The 19,741-nt window shown below is 43.8% G+C and overlaps 1 protein-coding gene across 2 annotated transcripts in view; it reads right to left on the minus strand.

Moving 5' to 3' along the window:
* Positions 1–19,741, minus strand: part of ADCY8 (adenylate cyclase 8) — a 376,530-nt gene that overhangs the window by 192,442 nt on the left and 164,347 nt on the right. For both annotated transcript variants that reach the window (XM_069731929.1, XM_069731928.1), the window contains exon 3: positions 16,795–16,925. In XM_069731929.1, coding sequence (XP_069588030.1) covers positions 16,795–16,925 — 131 coding nt within the window. The remainder of the gene's footprint in view (positions 1–16,794; positions 16,926–19,741) is intronic.

Genomic DNA, 19,741 nt, shown 5'->3' on the forward strand with positions numbered 1-19,741 from the left:
GGGAGAAAGGAGAGTAAAATGGCGGTGGCAGAAGGGGGACCCGAGGAAATGGCGCCAGAAGCTGAGCCTACCCTAAGAGACGTTTTTGCGCTAGTCTCTTCATGTAAACAATCTCTGACCATACAGATACAGGAGGTTAAGGGGGACACAGCCCAGATAAACGCAGCCATGCAGAAGATTGACAAACGTGTGGGGGAGGTAGAGGAGAGAGTGAGCACTGCAGAAGATCATATAGTGCAGCTGCAAAAAGCAGAGAAAAAGTTCACTCAAGCAATTGCTGAATTGGCTGCGAAAAATGAGGACCTTGAGAACAGGTCCAGAAGAAATAATATTCGCATAGTGGGCATCCCTGAAAAAGCAGAAGGGAGGAATCCAACGGAATATATTGAAAAATGGCTGTTAGAGACATTTGGAGATATGGCGCTAACAAAAGTGTTCGCGGTAGAAAGAGCGCATAGGGTCCCGCCGAAACCACCTGTCCCTGGAGCGAATCCCCGTACCATGCTCGCCAAAATCCTAAACTATAGAGACAGAGACATTATCCTGAGGAAGGCCAGAGACATGACGGATCTGACAGTTGAAGGTCAAAAGATTGCTATATACCCAGACTATTCTACTCTGGTGCAGAAACAACGGATGATGTTCACGGGTATCAAGAGACGGCTGAGGGAATTGGGTGTGCAGTATTCCATGATGTTCCCAGCAAGACTGAGGGTGGTGGCGTTTGATAAAATTCATTTTTTCCAGAAGCCGGAGGACGCTACCCAGTGGATCGATATTAATGCTAAAAAGCTTAAAGGAAAAGGAGACTGAAACTGTGGGAAGAGTCTGAAGTTGTTTACTTATCTGTCAGTTGGAAAAGAGTCATGTGATTGACAAGCCAGGGGGTATGGGTGGTGAAGAAGGGAGCTGGATTGTATTAAGTTAAAGGGATGGTGTAATGGTTGCTGGGAAAGGGGGAGGAAGGGTTTGCGACATATTTTAAGTGTATGCAGGCTTCTTGCGTGTGCAAATAATTCTAAGTTAAAATGTTTTGAGAACGTTATTTTTCAAAATGTCTGAAATCCTGTTATGTACAGTGGTGGGAGGAGGGTTGGGAAGGTAATGCCAAACGGAGTGTTCGCTATGGGCGATGATGCCCCACTCTTGGAAAGAGGTGGAATGGTTAGATGTGAGGGGGGAAGGGTGGGAGGGGGAGTTGGGAGGGGGGAGGGGCACAGGCCACACTCTCTAGAATTGATATGGCTCTGGGTAACAGGATTTTGGACACATTGGTTGGGGAGGTGAGATATCTGCCAAGGGCCTTGTCGGACCATAGTCCAATTGAAGTAGAGGTTAGATTGGAGGGGGCTCGCTCGCTAAGTGGGAGAGAATGGAAGATTCATCCTAATTGGTTACAGAGTATTGAGTTGGAAAGTATAGGACGGGAGGTGGCGGAATTCTTTCTCTTAAATGATGGAAGCGCCGACGCTCTTACAATTTGGGATGCAATGAAGGCGTACCTGAGGGGACTACTGTTTAGGGACATTAGTAGGTGTAAGCGGAGGACGAGAGAGGTAGAAAAAGCGGCAGTTGAGGAGTTGAAGGAAGCAGAGGATGGGATGGCCACACTGGGAACCCCTGAGGCAGAGAGAAGAATGAAAAACGCACAAAATCATTTGGAAAAAATTCTGCTAGGCAAAGCTGAGAGGAAACGAGATTTCCAAAGGGTATTGTTCTATCAGGAGGGAGAAACAGTGGGACATATGCTGTCGGTAGTGGCTGCTGCTCAGAGAGGTTCTTCATATATACACTCTTTGGAATCTGCTAGTGGAGGTAAAATAACGGAAACACCTGAAATTTTGAGAGCCTTTGCGGACTTCTATGCAGATTTGTATTCCTCTCGGGTTGGTGAATCGGTCGAGGATGCACTGACTTTCTTGGAAGGTCTGGATTTGCCGAGACTGAGTGAGGCAGATAGGGAGAGCCTTGAGGCCCCTATCACTGAGGAGGAATTGAGTCGGGCATTGATGTCTATGGCCAATGGGAAGGCGCCTGGGGTCGATGGGTTACCCGCTGAGATCTATAAAGGGTTGGCAGAAGTGTTGATTCCTAGATTAAAAATGGTATTGGAGGAAGCTAGGTCTTGTGGGCGCTTGCCAGCCTCTATGAGAGAGGCCATAATAGTGGTCATTCCAAAGGAGGATAAGGACTTGGGGAAACCGGAGTCGTACCGCCCAATTTCTTTACTAACAATTGATGTCAAGCTTCTGGCCAAGGTGTTGGCTCTCCGCCTCTCTAGTGTTATTGCGAGTCTGGTGCATTCGGACCAATCTGGCTTTATGCCGGATAGATCAACGGCGATCAATTTGCGGAGGTTATATGTAAATTTGCAGGTAGAGTCTGATAACTGTGGTCGAAGAGTGATTGTATCGCTAGATGCACACAAGGCGTTTGACAGCGTCGAATGGGGGTACCTCTGGCAGGTGTTGGAATGTATGGGGTTTGGCCCGCAGTTTGTGGCCTGGATACAGCTGTTGTACTCATTACCATCCGCTAGAATTAGAGTAAATGGGGAGCTATCTCGTCCTATAGGGCTGGCTAGGGGTACTAGGCAGGGATGCCCGCTGTCACCCCTCCTGTTCGCGTTGGCTGTAGAACCTCTTGCTGCTAAGATTCGGCAGTCGGATGGGGTCCCTGGGTTTAGGTATGGCAAAGTAGAGGAAAAAATAGCGTTATATGCGGATGATGTTTTGCTGTTCCTGGAGGATCCAGACAATTCACTAAGAGGGGCCGTTGAAATTGTTGAGAGATTTGGTACTGTGTCGGGACTAACAATTAATTGGGATAAGACGGTTCTTTTTAGAGTGGATGACGTAGGAGAGAATGTGAGTGAGGATGTTGGGGATGAGAGGCTGAAGGTGGTTTCCCAATTTAAATATCTTGGAATATGGATCTCGGTGCCGGTGGCGGAGTTTCTGCAAAGAAATTTGACTCCTGTTATGGGGGTACTCAAGGCAAAGGTAGACGCCTGGAATAAGCTACATCTATCGGTCGTCGGTAGGGTAAACCTTATTAAAATGGTCCTTATGCCTAAAATTCTTTATGTTATGCATAACGCACCAATTGCGATCCCTCGGGGGAAGTTCAGGCAGATTAATGCCCTCTTTAGAAGTTTGATATGGGGTAGACAATATCCACGTATTAGCTTGGAGACGCTTCAACGACCCAAGGAAGATGGTGGTTTGGCTTTGCCCAACCCGGAAATATACTTCCTTGCGGCCCAGAGCCAGCATTTGAAGGGCTGGGCGCGAGGGGCGTCATCCAGCGCAGTACAACAGCTATTGGAAGAGGTGACGGACCGACGACCGATGGCCAGGTGTTTGGAGGATGGCTCATTGGGCGCGCTGGGGAAAATATACCCAACCCTGTTCCTGATTCGTAAATTATGGAATAGACTAAGGCAGATTCGTGGGGTTACAGGGTTGACTAAATTCACACCGATATGGTCTAACCACAACTTAAAGGATTTTGAGGCCCTGGGAGGATTGATGGAATGGCAGAATAAGGGAATTTGCTTTGTTCACCAGATAATCCAGCAGCAGGAGCTGAAGTCCTTTTCCCAATTGCAGGAAGAATTTGGTTTGCGATCCACAGGGGAATATCAGTATGCGCAGATGAGACATGCCTTTAGAGCTCAGAATAAGAAGGCTGATATCAGGGTTCAAGATGATATAGTGTTGGAGTATGTGTGTGGTGAGGGTACTACAAGGGGAGTTATTTCCACTCTGTATAAGGACCTTATGCACACATTTCTGCTAGATTTCCCTATAAAGGCGAGAGCTAAGTGGGAGAGAGAAGTGGGGCCGATGGAAAATGAAACCTGGGAATCGGTGATGGAGTGGGTTCCGCGACTATCCTTGAGTGAACCATATAGGCTCTCGCAGCTATACATTCTGCATAGGGTATATAAATCTCCGGAAGTGCTATACAAAGCGGGATTGCGTGCCAATTCTGAGTGTCCGAGGTGTGCGAGTGAGAAGGCAGGAATATATCACATGATGTGGACGTGTCCGAGACTGGCTGCCTTTTGGGTGGTGGTTTTGAGCCGGGTTGAAGCAGCATATAAGTGCAGAGTTGTTAGAGACCCGATAGTATGTGTGCTGGGATATGTGGAAGAAATTGGAGTTGACAATACTTGGAAGATTGCAATCGCTAGGCTACTCTACATGGCCAGGAAAGTAATAGCACGAAACTGGATAAACGCGGAACCACCTGTGAGAAGGGAATTTCTCCAATATGTTCAACATGGTCTAAAATTGGAAAAGGGGGTGTACAAAAAAAGGGGGAAAATAGAAATGTTTAATAAAATATGGTCTCCTTGGCTTGATTTGGATTGAGGAGTATAGGCGTCGTGTTTCCTAAGACCTGGAAGAGGATAAATTACAAGAGGCAGATAATGCCTCGGTGGGGTGGAGATTGAGACTGAGCTGTCTTATGGGGGAGGGGGGTAGTTGGGGTAAGGTTGGGGTTTATTAAAGTAAGAAAATGTGTATCTGATATAATGCAATGTAAATGGCATTCTGTTGTTCTCTTTTTTTTATATTGTTAATAAAAATCTATTTAAATAAAAAAAAAGAAACTGTAGTGAAACACTTGGGGGCTCAAAGTTCTCACAACACATCTAGATAAGTTCCTTGGGGGGTCTAGTTTCCAATATGGGGTCACTTGTGGGGGGTTTCTACTGTTTAGGTACATTAGGGGCTCTGCAAACGCAATGTGACGCCTGCAGACCATTCCATCTAAGTCTGTATTTCAAATGGCGCTCCTTCCCTTCCGAGCCTTCCCATGCGCCCAAACGGTGGTTCCCCCCCACATATGGGGTATCAGCGCACTCGGGACAAATTGCACAACAAATTTTGGGGTCCAATTTCTCCTGTTACCCTCGGGAAAATACAAAACTGGGGGCTAAAAAATAATATTTGTGGGAAAAATTTTTTGTTTTATTTTTACGGCTCTGCATTATAAACTTCTGTGAAGCTCTTGGTGGGTCAAAGTGCTCACCACACATCTAAATAAGTTCCTTAGGGGGTCTACTTTCCAAAATGGTGTCACTTGTGTGGGGTTTCAATATTTAGGCACATCAGTGGCTCTCCAAACGCAACATGGCGTCTCATCTCAATTCCTGTGAATTTTGCATTGAAAAGTCAAACGGCGCTCCTTCCCTTCCGAGCTCTCCCATGCGCCCAAACAGTGGTTTACCCCCACATATGGGGTAGCAGCGTACTCAGGACAAATTGTACAACAACTTTTTGGTTCCAATTTCTTCTCTTACCATTGGGAAAATAAAAAATTGGGGGCGAAAAGATCATTGTTTTTCACAAAAATTATTTTTTATTTTTACGGTTCTGCATTATAAACTTCTGTAAAGCACTTGGTGGGTCAAAGTGCTCACCACACCTCTAGATAAGTTCCTTAGGGGGTCTACTTTCCAAAATGGTGTCACTTGTGGGGGGTTTCAATGTTTAGGCACATCAGTGGCTCTTCAAACGCAACATGGCGTCCCATCTCAATTCCTATCAATTTTGCATTGAAAGGTCAAACGGCGCTCCTTCCCTTCCGAGGTCTCCCATGCACCCAAACAGTGGTTTACCCCCACATATGGGGTATCAGAGTACTCAGGACAAATTGTGCAACAACTTTTTGGTTCCAATTTCTTTTCTTACCATTGGGAAAATAAAAAATTGGGGGCGAAAAGATAATTTTTGTGAAAAAAAAATATTTTTTATTTTTACGGTTCTGCATTATAAACTTCTGTGAAGCACTTGGTGGGTCAAAGTGCTCACCACACCTCTAGATAAGTTCCTTATGGGGTCTACTTTCCAAAATGGTGTCACTTGTGGGGGGTTTCAATGTTTAGGCACATCAGTGGCTCTCCAAACGCAACATGGCGTCCCATCTCAATTCCAGTCAATTTTGCATTAAAAAGTCAAATGGCGCTCCTTCGCTTCCAAGCTCTGTCATGCACCCAAACAGTGGTTTACCTCCACTTATGGGGCATTGGCGTACTCAGGACAAATTGTACAACAAGGTTTGGGGTCCATTTTCTCCTGTAACTCTTGGCAAAATAAAACAAATTGGAGCTGAAGTAAATTTTTTGTGAAAAAAAGTTAAATGTTAATTTTTATTTAAACATTCCAAAAATTCCTGTGAAACACCTGAAGGGTTAATAAACTTCTTGAATGTGGTTTTCAGAACCTTGAGGGGTGCAGCTTTTAGAATGGTCTCACACTTGGGTATTTTCTATCATATAGACCCCTCAAAATGACTTCAAATGAGATGTGGTCCCTAAAATAAAATGGTGTTGTAAAAATGAGAAATTGCTGCTCAACTTTTAACCCTTATAACTCCCTAACAAAAAAAAATTTTGGTTCCAAAATTGTGCTGATGTAAAGTAGACATGTGGGAAATGTTACTTATTAAGTATTTTGTGTGACATATCTCTGTGATTTAATTGCATAAAAATTCAAAGTTGGAAAATTGCAAAATTTTCAAAATTTTTGCCATGTTTCCGTTTTTTTCACAAATAAACGCAGGTAATATCAAAGAAATTTTACCACTATCATGAAGTACAATATGTCACGAGAAAACAATGTCAGAATCACCGGGATCCGTTGAAGCGTTCCAGAGTTATAACCTCATAAAGGGACAGTGGTCAGAATTGTAAAAATTGGCCAGGTCCATAACGTGCAAACCACCCTTGGGGGTAAAGGGGTTAAAATGTAATGCCCAGAACTGGACATAGTATTCCAGATGAGGCCAACAAGGAGTAGAGGGGGATAATTACTTCACGTGATCTAGACTCTATGCTTCTCTTAATACAGCCTAGAATTGTATTTGCCTTTTTTGCTGCTGCATCACACTGTTGACTCATGTGCAATCTATGATCTATTAGTATTCCCAAGTCTTTTTCACACGTGCTGTTGCTTATTTGTATTCCTCCCATTCTGTAGATGTAATTTTCGTTTTGTCTTGCCCAGATGTAGAGTCTTGCATTTCTCCTTGTTAAATACCATTATATTAGCTGCTGCCCATTGTTCAAGCTTATCTAGATCCTCAGTAAAGTAATAAAAATTGAGGCTTCTTGCAATTTATTTTTGGAGAGCTGCGCTTAAACAGATAAATAGATAAGGGAATCAATTTGATGCAAATTGAACTAGAATAGAATTTTTAGGAAATTTGAACAATTTGCAATTCCTTTTCTGTGAATCATCTCAAATGTCTGCCTCTATTTTACACATTGTGTTGGCTAAGGAAGAATCAAATGACCTCCGGCAGGCTTCCACATAATGCCTTAAAGCTTTCCTATCACATGGTATAGCACTGCCAATTAGGAGGAGCTATCGTAGTTGTATAAAAGCAGAGGCTGGGAATGTGGCAGCCATTTTGTGGTGAATCTGGATAGTGAAAAGACGTCACAACTCACAACTTAGCAACAGAGATAGGGGGAAAAAATCATACAACACGGAAAAAACTGTATAGTGTCTGACAGCACAGCAGTGAATATTAGTATTTGAGGGGAAGAGTTGTATGCATTCTTAAGGACAATTGGAGGTTGTGGAGTGCTTTCGATTTGCAACAAATAAAATTTCCTGGGAAAATTTGTCAGATCTGGTACATTCAAGTGTCAAAAGATTGGTTCATCTCTAATGGATGGATAGATATGAGATAGATTGATAGATAATAGATAATAAATAGATATATAGATGATAGATAGATAATAGACAGAAGAGAGGTAGCTAGATGATAGAAACATAAATAGATGATAGATAGACAATAGATAAATAGATAAATGATAGATAATAGATAATAGATAGATAATAGATTAATAGTTAAATGATAGATAGATAATAATAGATAGTTAATAGATAGATATTTACATAGATCACAATGTAATGTGGGTGATTCTACTAATAAAGTGCTGTACGGTCAGATATACGGTAGTTAATATATTCAGACAGAGACGCCACATGTAGAGGTTTGTGCAGCCACAATCATTACTGTAGTTATGGAGGTAGAGACCGTGCGCATCCGACATTGATCTATAGATTATGGTAATTGCTGCACTAAGTCCAATAAAGAATAATTTCAACTTCAATGAAGCCAATGCATTCGTCACTCTGGGCGGCGAGGTCCAGGACTCTGATGAGATTTATATTCTGCTGTCAATATACAACCCCAATTCCTGAAAAAGTTGGGACACTGTATAAAATGTGATACAGGAAAGAAATATATCTTGGTACCGTGTTAGCCAGTAGATAGAAAAATATTTAGAATTGAGAGTCCTCAGTGGTTGATACCTTTTAATGGCTAACTGAAAAGATGGTAACAAATTGCAAGCTTTCGAGACTACTCAGGTCTCTTCATCAGGCAAAGACTAAAACAAATTCTGAAGAATCACATACATATAACCTCAACTTTGGTAGCTCCCTTGGTAGCCCTCATCAAGAAGGGAGCAAATCCCAAATTGTGGTCAGAAGAGGTCTCCAGGGCCTTTTCTTCTATTAAGTCCCATTTTGCTAGCGCTCCCATCCTACATCGTCCCGATGTTGATAAGCCGTTCATAATGGAGGTGGATGCCTCTTCCGTTGGTGCAGGAGCAGTCCTCTTCCAAAAGGATGCTCAAGGTCGGAAGCATCCGTGCTTCTTCTTCTCCAAGACCTTCACACCTGCGGAGAGGAATTATTCCATTGGTGACAGGGAGTTGCTAGCGATGAAGCTGGCTTTCTCGGAATGGAGACATGTCTTGGAGGGGGCTCGTTTTCCCTTTCAGGTCTTCACGGACCACAAAAATTTGTTGTATCTGCAAACAGCCCAGCGGCTAAATTCTCACCAGGCCAGATGGTCCTTGTTCTTCTCCCGGTTCCACTTCACCCTTCATTTTCTCGCTGGGGAGAAGAACATTCGTGCTGACGCTCTCTCTCGCTCTGTTGTGTCATCTGAGGAGGAGGAAGGGGAGCCTCGGCTTATTGTCCCTTCAGAGAGCCTGAGAACCGTAGCACCGGTTTCGCTAGAGTCTGTGCCTCCGGGCAAGACTTTTGTGCCCATTAATTTGCGACCGGAGGCTCTCTCTTGGGCTCATTCGTCCAGGGTGGGTGGACACTTTGGGACAAAGAGGACATCTGAGCTGCTGGCGAGGACGTACTGGTGGCCACATATGGTCCGGGATGTCAGAGATTATATTCAGGCGTGTGTCTCCTGCGCCAAAAATAAATCTTCTCGTCAACGGCCAGCTGGGTTACTCTATCCCTTGCCGGTGGCAGACAGGCCCTGGGAGATGGTCAGGATGGACTTTGTTGTGGGTTTACCCAAGTCTCGCGGCTGTACCATCATTTGGGTCATCACCGATCATTTCTCAAAAATGGTGCATTTGGTGCCGCTACCACGGTTACCTTCTGCACGGGCCTTGGCAGCGTTGTTCATTTCTTCCGCCTACATGGTGTGCCAGACAAAATTGTCAGTGACCGGGGTCCCCAGTTTGCGTCTCGGTTCTGGAGAGAGCTCTGTCATCTTCTCAGCATTGAGTTAAATCTCTCTTCCGCATATCATCCCGAGACGAATGGGTTGGTAGAGAGGGCCAACCAGACCTTGGTCACATATCTGCGACATTTTGTCTCAGCCAGGCAGGATGACTGGGCATCCTTGCTATCATGGGCAGAGTTCGCACTGAACAATGCCGTAGTCGACTCCACTGGACAAATCCCATTCCTCCTCAACTATGGTCAGCATCCGCGGGTACCTGTGCCTATGCCCGTGTCTTCTGCCGACTTCAGGGTGGCAGACTAGGCTGTGGAGGCACGGGATATTTGGGACCGCACTCAGGATGCCATTCGGGCCTCCAAGGAGAGAATGAGGTCTTTTGCTGATGCACATCGGCGCCCCGCTCCGACCTTTGCTCCTGGCGACTTGGTGTGGCTCTCCGCCCGTAACATCAGGCTGCGAGCTGAGTCCACCAAGTTTGCACCTCACTACTTGGGCCCTTTCAAGGTCCTCGAACAGGTTAATCCTGTGGTCTATCGTTTGGCCCTTCCGCCACACCTGGGTATCACCGACACCTTTCATGTGTCCCTCTTGAAACCCGTATACATGTCCCAGTTTTCCGAGTCATCTCTTGGGACATCGGGTTCATCTACGGACGATTACGAGGTGAATGCTATTTTGGGGTGCAAGGTGGTACGTGGCAAAAAATTTTATTTGGTGGATTGGAAGGGTTATGGTCCTGAGGACAGGTCCTGGGAGTCTGCTGAGCACATTCGGGCTCCGCAGCTCATTGCCGCCTTTGAGCGTAGCGAGGCCCAAGGAGGGGGGGTGCCCTGGGAGGGGGGGTAATGTTAGGGGTTGAGTTCCCGCCTCTGCACAGGGGGAATCTCGGGCCATCTCCGCTGCGGTCTCCCATTCTTCTCCTGCCGCAGTGGAGCCTGCTCAGCGGAGACGTCGGTCCCAGCGTCTTGCTCAGTTCCACTCTGTACAAAGAGTTACTGCTGCTTCTCCGGCTTCTGCCATTGAAGTCAGTGCTGGGCAGAGGCGAGCAGACGCTTCTGAGACTAAGTCCTGCTTTTCTCGTTCTGAGCATGCCCTGAGTAAGACTTCTCAGTGGAGATCGAGGGTCACATGGTCAGATACTGCAGCTAAGTCCATTGGTCCTTTTCTGGAAGGTCCTTCAAGTGCTAGGACTAAATCCTGCTTTGCACACTGAGCATGCCCAGGGCAAGATCTCTCAGTGGAGATTTGGGGTCACATGCTCAGGTATGGCAGTCTCTCATTGGTCCTTCTAGGAAGGTCTTTTACTTGCTGCCGCTATATAAGGCTCGCATGGCCGCACGGCCATGCGCTAGTGTCAATTCATATATTTACTTTGCGCCAGTGTGGTTATGCATGAGTGTGTTCAGGGACCCGGCTGAAATAAGCCCCTAGAATACCGGCACCTCCGGTGAGGAGATTGTATGAGTGTGTTCAGGGACCCGGCTGAAATAAGCCCCTAGAATACCGGCTTCTCCTGTGAGGAGATTGCGTGTTGCATAACCACTGACTGCTATCAGCTTGGCAGTAAGCTTGTGCTCCTGTGAGGCTATCAGGGCGCATTGCTTCCCTTTCATGGCTACTCTGTGGAGTAACAGAGCTAGTCTATACCGCCAAACAGTGCCTCCATTTGCTAGCAGCAGGTTCATCCTGCACGGTGGACCCCGGGCTGCGAACGCACCATTAATAATAAACATCTCTACTTTCTCGGTGCGTTCTGCTAGCCCTAACATCGCGAGTTGCTCATTTTTGGATTTGTTGAGAGAAGTGAAAAGTTAAGAACGGACTGGAGATGTTTCGAATTAAAAGTGCTCCAGTAATATTTTTTTTTTAGCCCAAAACATAATAAACAGTAGGTAGGGAGGGTTTTAAAAAATAATAAAAACTTATCCTCACCCGTCTTAGTGTCCTGCCGCCACAGCTCCCGGCCCGCTTCCCTTTTTGCTTCGGATTGCCACGTTCTTCAGTCCGGGTCTACGTAGACCTCACATGGTCACATTAGATGCATCCCATTTCAATGATGTACACAAGGAAGTCCCACATGGTGACATGCTGTCTAGACAGCACCAAAAGATCCAAAGCCTGGAGTGAGCGAGCAGGAGACCGAACGGGTAGCAGCAGGACAGTTGAGTATAATCACTTATTATTTTAGCCCCTCGCTGGCACGCACATAATTCAGAAAAATGTTGTCTTGCTGACTGCCATTATGCTGGATTTCTGCTAATTGAATCATGAAAATTTTGGATTTGTTATTTGGGTAACAACTGTTTGGGTATTTAGGGGGAATCCATCATTGGTCCTGAACCTTGGGGATAAGAGGGAGGTCCGACATGGACACCAGTAGAACATTAGTGGGTGACCAGGGGACTCCCTACAAGGGGACCAGTAGGTTGGATTAGCCATCTGTATTCCAATCAAAAAGCTATAAATATTAGTAAGTGTAAAGTGTGGACCGTTTAAGAAACTAAAAAAAAGCAAAAATCAAATAAAAAAAAGAAAAAAGAAAGAAAAATTAAAACGTATAGATTTGTGTCATTAGAAATAGTCCATATTCCATTATATAGGAAATTTTGCAGCTTGAATTAACCTTACCGCCTCAAGTACATCCTAAGACCCTATAGTGGACTCCAATTTAACATACAGGCAGATGGAGGCGGTAAGGGCAACATTTGCTCCTGGGCTTGGAACCTTCATGTCCTTACAAACTTGCCAGCAGTCCTTGAGCAGGAATGGCGGAATTTTGCAAAAATTTGCCCAAATTGGAGTTTCAATGTCCTGAATTTGGTAAGTATGTCCCTCTTAGAAGTGAAGCAAGAGGGCCCTGGTACAAAGTTTGATTTGGGTATATGATAGTTCTACCTAGAACATCAGCATATACAGTTAGGTCCATATATATTTGGACAGAGGCAACATTTTTCTAATTTTGGTTATAGACATTACCACAATGAATTTTAAACAAAACAATTCAGATGCAGTTGAAGTTCAGACTTTCAGCTTTCATTTGAGAGTATCCACATTAAAATTGGATGAAGGGTTTAGAAGTTTCAGCTCCTTAGCATGTGCCACCCCGTTTTTAAAGGGACCAAAAGTAATTGGACAATTGACTCCAAGGCTATTTCATGGACAGGTGTGTTCAAACCCTTCGTTATGTCATTCTCAATTAAGCAGATAAAAGGCCTGGAGTTGATTTGAGGTGTGGTGCTTGCATTTGGAAGGTTTTGCTCTGAAGTGAACATGCGGTCAAAGGAGCTCTCCATGCAGGTGAAACAAGCCATCCTTAAGCTGCAAAAACAGAAAAAACCCATCCGAGAAATTGCTACAATATTAGGAGTGGCAAAATCTACAGTTCGGTACATCCTGAGAAAGAAAGAAAGCACTGGTGAACTCATCAATGCACAAAGACCTGAGCGCCCACGGAAGACAACAGTGGTGGATGATCGCAGAATAATCTCCATGGTGAAGAGAAACCCCTTCACAACATCCAACCAAGTGAACAACACTCTCCAGGAGGTCGGCGGATCAATATCCAAATCTACCATAAAGAGAAGACTGCATGAAAGTAAATACAGAGGGTTCACTGCACGGTGCAGCCACTCATAAGCATCAAGAATAAAAAGGCTAGACTGGACTTTGCTAACAAACATCTAAAAAAGCCAGCACAGTTCTGGAAGAACATTCTTTGGACAGATGAAACCAAGATCAACTTCTACCAGAATGATGGAAAGAGAAAAGTATGGCGAAGGCGTGGTACAGCTCATGATCCAAAGCATACCACATCATCTGTAAAACACGGTGGAGGCAGTGTGATGGCGCGGGCATGCATGGCTGCCAGTGGCACTGGGTCACTAGTGTTTATTGATGATGTGACACAGGACAGAAGCAGCCGAATGAATTCTGAGGTATTCAGAGCCGCCATACTGTGTGCTCAGATCCAGCCAAATGCAGCCAAACTGATTGGTCGTCGTTTCATACTACAGATGGACAATGACCAAAAACATAAAGCCAAAGCAACCCAGGAGTTTATTAAAGCAAAGAAGTGGAATATTCTTGAATGGCCAAGTCAGTCACCTGATCTCAACCCAATTGAGCAGCATTTCACTTGTTAAAGACTAAACTTCAGACAGAAAGGCCCACAAACAAACAGCAACTGAAAACCACCGCAGTGAAGGCCTGGCAGAGCATCAAAAAGGAGGAAACACAGCGTCTGGTGATGTCCATGAGTTCAAGACTTCAGGCAGTCATTGCCAACAAAGGGTTTACAACCAAGTACTAGAAATGAACATTTTATTTAAAATTATTGAATCTGTCCAATTACTTTGGGTCCTTTTAAAAACAGGGTGGCACATATTAAGGAGCTGAAACTCCTAAACCCTTCATCCAATTTTAATGTGGATACCCTCAAATGAAAGCTGAAAGTCTGAACTTCAACTGCATCTGAATTGTTTTGTTTAAAATTAATTGTGGTAATATATATGGACCTAACTGTATGTCGGCACACTACACGCCCACCACTGCATGCAGCCTTGACGTCGAGCCCTTGTTAACTTAACGTAAGTGATAACATCAATTCATTTTCATCCTGAAGGGTTAATGAAATCTGCGACATTAATATGTAGAAATAGACTTGTTTTGTTTTTTTTTTAGTTTCTTTCCAATAAGTGTACGAAGAAGACGACACAATCCTTCCCCATCTGTTTCGGCAACAGCCAGGAGGACATAAAAATAAACTGTTTTTAAAAGGAGCGGATTTAACTGTAAAAGCAAGAAGATTATCTACAGCGGATGGTATATATAATACTGATAATGCAGCTTTTAGGAGCAATCCGTCCATACACAGAGCAGGATCCTGCCGAACATAGCGGCCCCGCTATAAACCTCCGACAAAGGCCGCGCTTACACCGGCAGCAGAGCGGAGTGCGGCGTTCAGCACTGACTATGAGCATTGGCGCCTCAATCACCAAGCAAAGGGCAGATGTGAGCGGTTGTTCTAAGGGGAATGTGTCCTTACAAAATACCTAATGTTCTAATCAGGTTTTTATGTTGAATATCTATCTATCTATCTATCTATCTATATGTATATATATATTAAATCTGCCTTACCTCAATTTAAATAAAAAAAATGAAATCCTGCACCTTTTACCCTGGGCAATAACCTAAGGGTATGTTTCCACGTTCAGGAAACGCTGCGTTTTACCGCTGCGTCAAAAACACAGCGTCCAGATGTTACAGCATAGTGGAGGGGATTTAATGAAATCCCATCTCCACTATGCAGGAAAAAACGCATGCGTTTTTGCCATGAAAACGCACATGCGACGCGTTTTTTCAGAACGCAGCATGCTGTTACAATGAGCAAAACACGCAAGAACACCGCAGGTGACCTGCCAGTGACCTCAGGTGCAGATTTGGTCATGATTTTACCTGCATAAAATCCTGACCAAATCCTGAAACAAGCCTAAATGTGGACACATACCCTTATACTAGATCCAGACTCTCTGCTTTCTATGTCACACACCACTATTATAGTAGACAGGGTTACATTGACAAAATACCTCTCTACACAGTAGACAAAGGATCCAGCAGTCACAATAGGTGATATCACAGCTCACCTCCTCCTCCTGTACAATGACTGATAACACCTCTATATACAGTAGATATCACAGGATCCACCATTCACAATAAGTGATGTCACAGCTCACCTCCTCCTCCTCCTGTACAATGGCTGATAACATCTCTATATACAGTAGATCCTCCATTCACAATAGATGATGTCACAGCTCACCTCCTCTTTCTGTACAATGACTGATAACACCTCTATATACAGTAGATAACACAGGATCCTCCATTCACAATAGATGATGTCACAGCTCACCTCCTCTTTCTGTACAATGACTGATAACACCTCTATATACAGTAGATAACACAGGATCCACCATGCACAATAGGTGATATCACAGCTCACCTCCTCCTCCTCCTGTACAATGACTGATAACACCTCTATATACAGTAGACAACACAGGATCCACCATTCACAATAGGTGATGTCACAGCTCACCTCCTTCTCCTCCTGTACAATGACTGATAACACCACTATATACAGTAGATAACACAGGATCCACCATTCACAATAGGTGATATCACAGCTCACGTCCTCCTGGACAATGACTGATAACACTTCTATATACAGTAGACAACACAGGATACACCATTCACAATAGGTGATATCACAGCTTACCTCCTCCCCCTCCTGTATAATGACTGATAACACCTCTATATACAGTAGATAACACAGGATCCACCATTCACAATAAGTAATATCACAGCTCACGTCCTCCTGTACAATGACTGATAACACCTCTATATACAGTAGACAACTGTCATTGATGTGTCAGAGGCTGCAGACCGTTGCACTGCATCTGTCTGCAGAAGGTCTCAGCAGTTTTCTTCGCAGAGTTCTGCCTGATCCTTCTCACACTAGGACCCAGTGGCCACCTCCCCCGTCTTTAATGGTCACACATCTGGGTGTTTATAACTTCCAACTTGCTGTTGGGAGTTGCAGGTGATATTTCTATTTGCATTTCCCTGTTGAGGCTTGGAGCTGTGGCAGTCGGATATCGTCCTCTATGGAGTTTGGAGAACATTGGTGTTTCTCTCTGAGTCTTCTCAAGGTAAGTGTTCCCCAGTAGTGGGGATTGACTAGTGTTCATCCTGTCCTTCCCTATGCAGGGTTTATCGTCAGGGTCAGGCTGGGATTAGATATCCAGCTCGGCGATAGGTGCAGAACCTATATAGGGAAAATAGGGCAGGCAGGGTGACGTTAGATCTGTCTAGGGGTCTCCACTCCCCCCTTCCCTAGTGTTTGGTTCCTCTTCCCTTATCCCTTCATGTTGCACTTAGCCTTTCCTTCATGTTGCATGACAATAACACAGGATCCACCATTCACATTAGGTGATGTCACAGCTCACTTCCTCCCCCTCCCTTCCCAATGATCTTTTCCCAGAGGGCACATTTAGAAGAGACTTCTAAAAGAGTAAGTGAGCCGGAGAGCCCGTATATTGCTGACCATGTGGATGCCTGTACAGAACAGATGTGGGCGTCTAATCTGGGCTGGGAAATCCAGCATAACTTACTTGCCAACACTTAAATTCCCAAAATCGAAACCCCCACAATTATGCAATTCAGTTTGCAACATTGGTTATGCATAGCAAAGAAGAGGCGTATCTTATATGTTACTCTTACCTGACATTTTCATAGCGATGGATGTAAATCTTGTGAAACTGATGCTGCAGATGCTCATCCTCTACATTGGTCATGTCATTGATCATTTCAAGTACAACAAATCGAGGTAATACAGAGAGGACGAGCCGTTCCTGCAAAATCCCAAGAAGAAAGATAAGATCAGGATCGGGGATTATCAGGATCAGAGATGATCAGGATCAGAGACAATCGAGATGAGAGACGATCAGGATCAGAGACGATCAGGATCAGAGACAATCAGGATGAGAGATGATAAGTATCAGAGTATCAGCATCAGAGACGATCAGGAGGCGAGACAATCAGGAGGAGAGACAATCAAGAGGAGAGACGATCAGGATGAGAGACGATCAGGATGAGAGACGATCAGGATGAGAGATGATGAGGATCAGAGACTATCAGCATCAGAGACGATCAGGATTAGAGATGATAAGAATCAGAGACGATTAGGATCAGAGACGATCAGGAGGAGAGACGATCAGGAGGAGAGAAGATCAGGATGAGAGATGATCAGGATGAGAGATGATAAGGAACAGAGACTATCAGCATCAGAGACGATCAGGATGAAAGATGATAAGAATCAGAGACGATTAGGATCAGAGACGATCAGGAGGAGTGACGATCAGGATGAGAGACGATCAGGATCAGAGACGATCAGGATCTGACCTAATCAATATGCTTCCTATCCACATTCATAACATCCTATTTTCTTCTATCATGCCTACCGTTGTTTCTTTGAAACAGTCATTGAGATCAGGAAAAAGGAAAACATAAAACTCGATACAGAGTTATAAAATACAAAAACAAGAAAAGAATTGCAGTATGTCGTGGTAGAGTGGCTCACTCGGCTGGACACAGAGGTATAAACGGAACACTGTCTCTTTAAGAACGTGCTTGGATTATTGAAGGCAGCATAAAACCTAAGCTGGGAAAAATAAACACGGCCCTCTGGGCCAGAACAGCAAAACAAAAAGAAAACATGGTTCATTTCCTAGCGAGGTTCAGCCCGCTCACAGGTACAGTGTCCGCGGTACTGGTCCTTAACATACCACACAGGTACAAACACTTTCCTGAAGTGTTTCCTCCACAGTTACACTACACACTGAAACCTTTTGGAAGTCAGCAATTTAAGCCCCAGGCCATGTGACTGATCACATGATTGTGACATCACCAAGGTCCTGTCAGCACACGGCGATGCCGGATCTGTAGGTGGAGATAAGGTGGACATCCTCCCACCCGCTCTATGAATGTTCACATAAAAACCAGCCCGTAATATAACTTAGCTTAACCCTGTGCTGGAGGAAAAACTCTGGGTGTTATATCACTGATGCTATTAGGAATAGTGAAAATATCTACTCTCCATTACTTTACCAGTGGCTTTGCCACAATGTTTAAAAGTAATAATTTTTTCTTAGTTTATGAAACATGATGGATACCACAAAACCCCTTCATTCAAGCTTATTATTCTGGGGGTCTATGGCTTAATATGGAGAAAATCCAAAATGTTTCAAATCATAAAATGATTAAAATTCAACTAAACAATTCACAGGATTACAAATTTATAATGGCTTTCTGTGCAGCTGCCTGGCCTGCATTTTGATTATGTAAATCCTAATTCCCCCCTTTCCATTGGTTATTATTTCTAGCAACGTAAGCTTTCCATACCACTAATTATATATCAGTACAATAACTGAGTTTAAGTGTGATCAAATATTACAGCATTACAAATTTATAAAGGCTTTCTACGCAGCTGCCTGACCGGCTGCTCGATTATGTAAATCCCTATTCCATCTTTTCCTTGGATAACTTTTCTAACCAAATTGGATAAATTCCTTCATGCAATACAGCACTCCTTAAAATATTAACTTTTTTTAAAATTTCATACCAATAAATATCCACATGGATAAAAGCCAGAGTTGTTGAATCCTACGCGTTTCAAACTAATCAAAAGTTCAAAACGCATAGATTTTTCCAACTCTTGATTTTATCAGTCTATGTGGGTATTTAATCATTATGAAATAAAGAAGCTACCATTTTAAAGAAGTGATGGAATTTATTGAACTTGATTGATGTCCTACCGGCCTTTAGGTTCTTTACACTATGTGTAATGAGGATGAATGGCTGAGAACTGTAAATTATTGCCCGCTAAACACATTTTTCATCTTTGTGGTAACTTTTCCAACCCATTGATTATATAACAGTACCATGATTGAGAGTCATAGCAGTACCAAAATTAATATGGACTTTCTGTGCAGCTGCCTGACCTGTCCGAATATGTAAATCTTTATTCCACTTTTTATTTGATTTTTATTTCAAGACGTTTAACTTGTCCATAAAACTGATGACATAATGGGACAAATACTGAAAATCATAGCGAACAAATATCACAGCACTACAAATTTCTAAGGGCTTTCTGTGCAGCTTCCTGACCTTGAGTATGAATCTGCAGCTTCAGTATGTGCGTCTTTATTCCACTTTTTCCTTGGTTATTATTTCTAGAAGTGTAACTTTGACATCCTACTGATTATACAACAGTGCAATAACTGAGAATGTTTGTGAACAAATATAAAAAAAACTACAAATTTATAACGGCTTTCTGTGTAGCAGGCTGACCAGCTAGATCTTGGTTTTTTTTTTTTGCACCTTTTCCTCGGGTTAACTTTTCCAACCCATCGATTATCTAACAGTACAATCATTGAGGATCATTGACAACAAATTTCACAGGACTACAAAATTATACCGGCTTTCCGTGCAGCTGCCTGACTGCCTGTTTGAATATGTGAATCCTCATTCCGCCTTTTCCTTAGCTATTTATTTCTAGAAGCGTAACTTTCCATCCCACTGATTACATACCACATTGAATCCGAGCATACTGACTCCGCGGACTGCTTGTGAAGCAATTTTAAAACCTTTCAAGTTGAATCAAAATGGG

This window comes from Ranitomeya imitator, chromosome 6 (assembly GCF_032444005.1).
Source record: "Ranitomeya imitator isolate aRanImi1 chromosome 6, aRanImi1.pri, whole genome shotgun sequence".
Taxonomy (NCBI): Eukaryota; Metazoa; Chordata; class Amphibia; order Anura; family Dendrobatidae; genus Ranitomeya; species Ranitomeya imitator.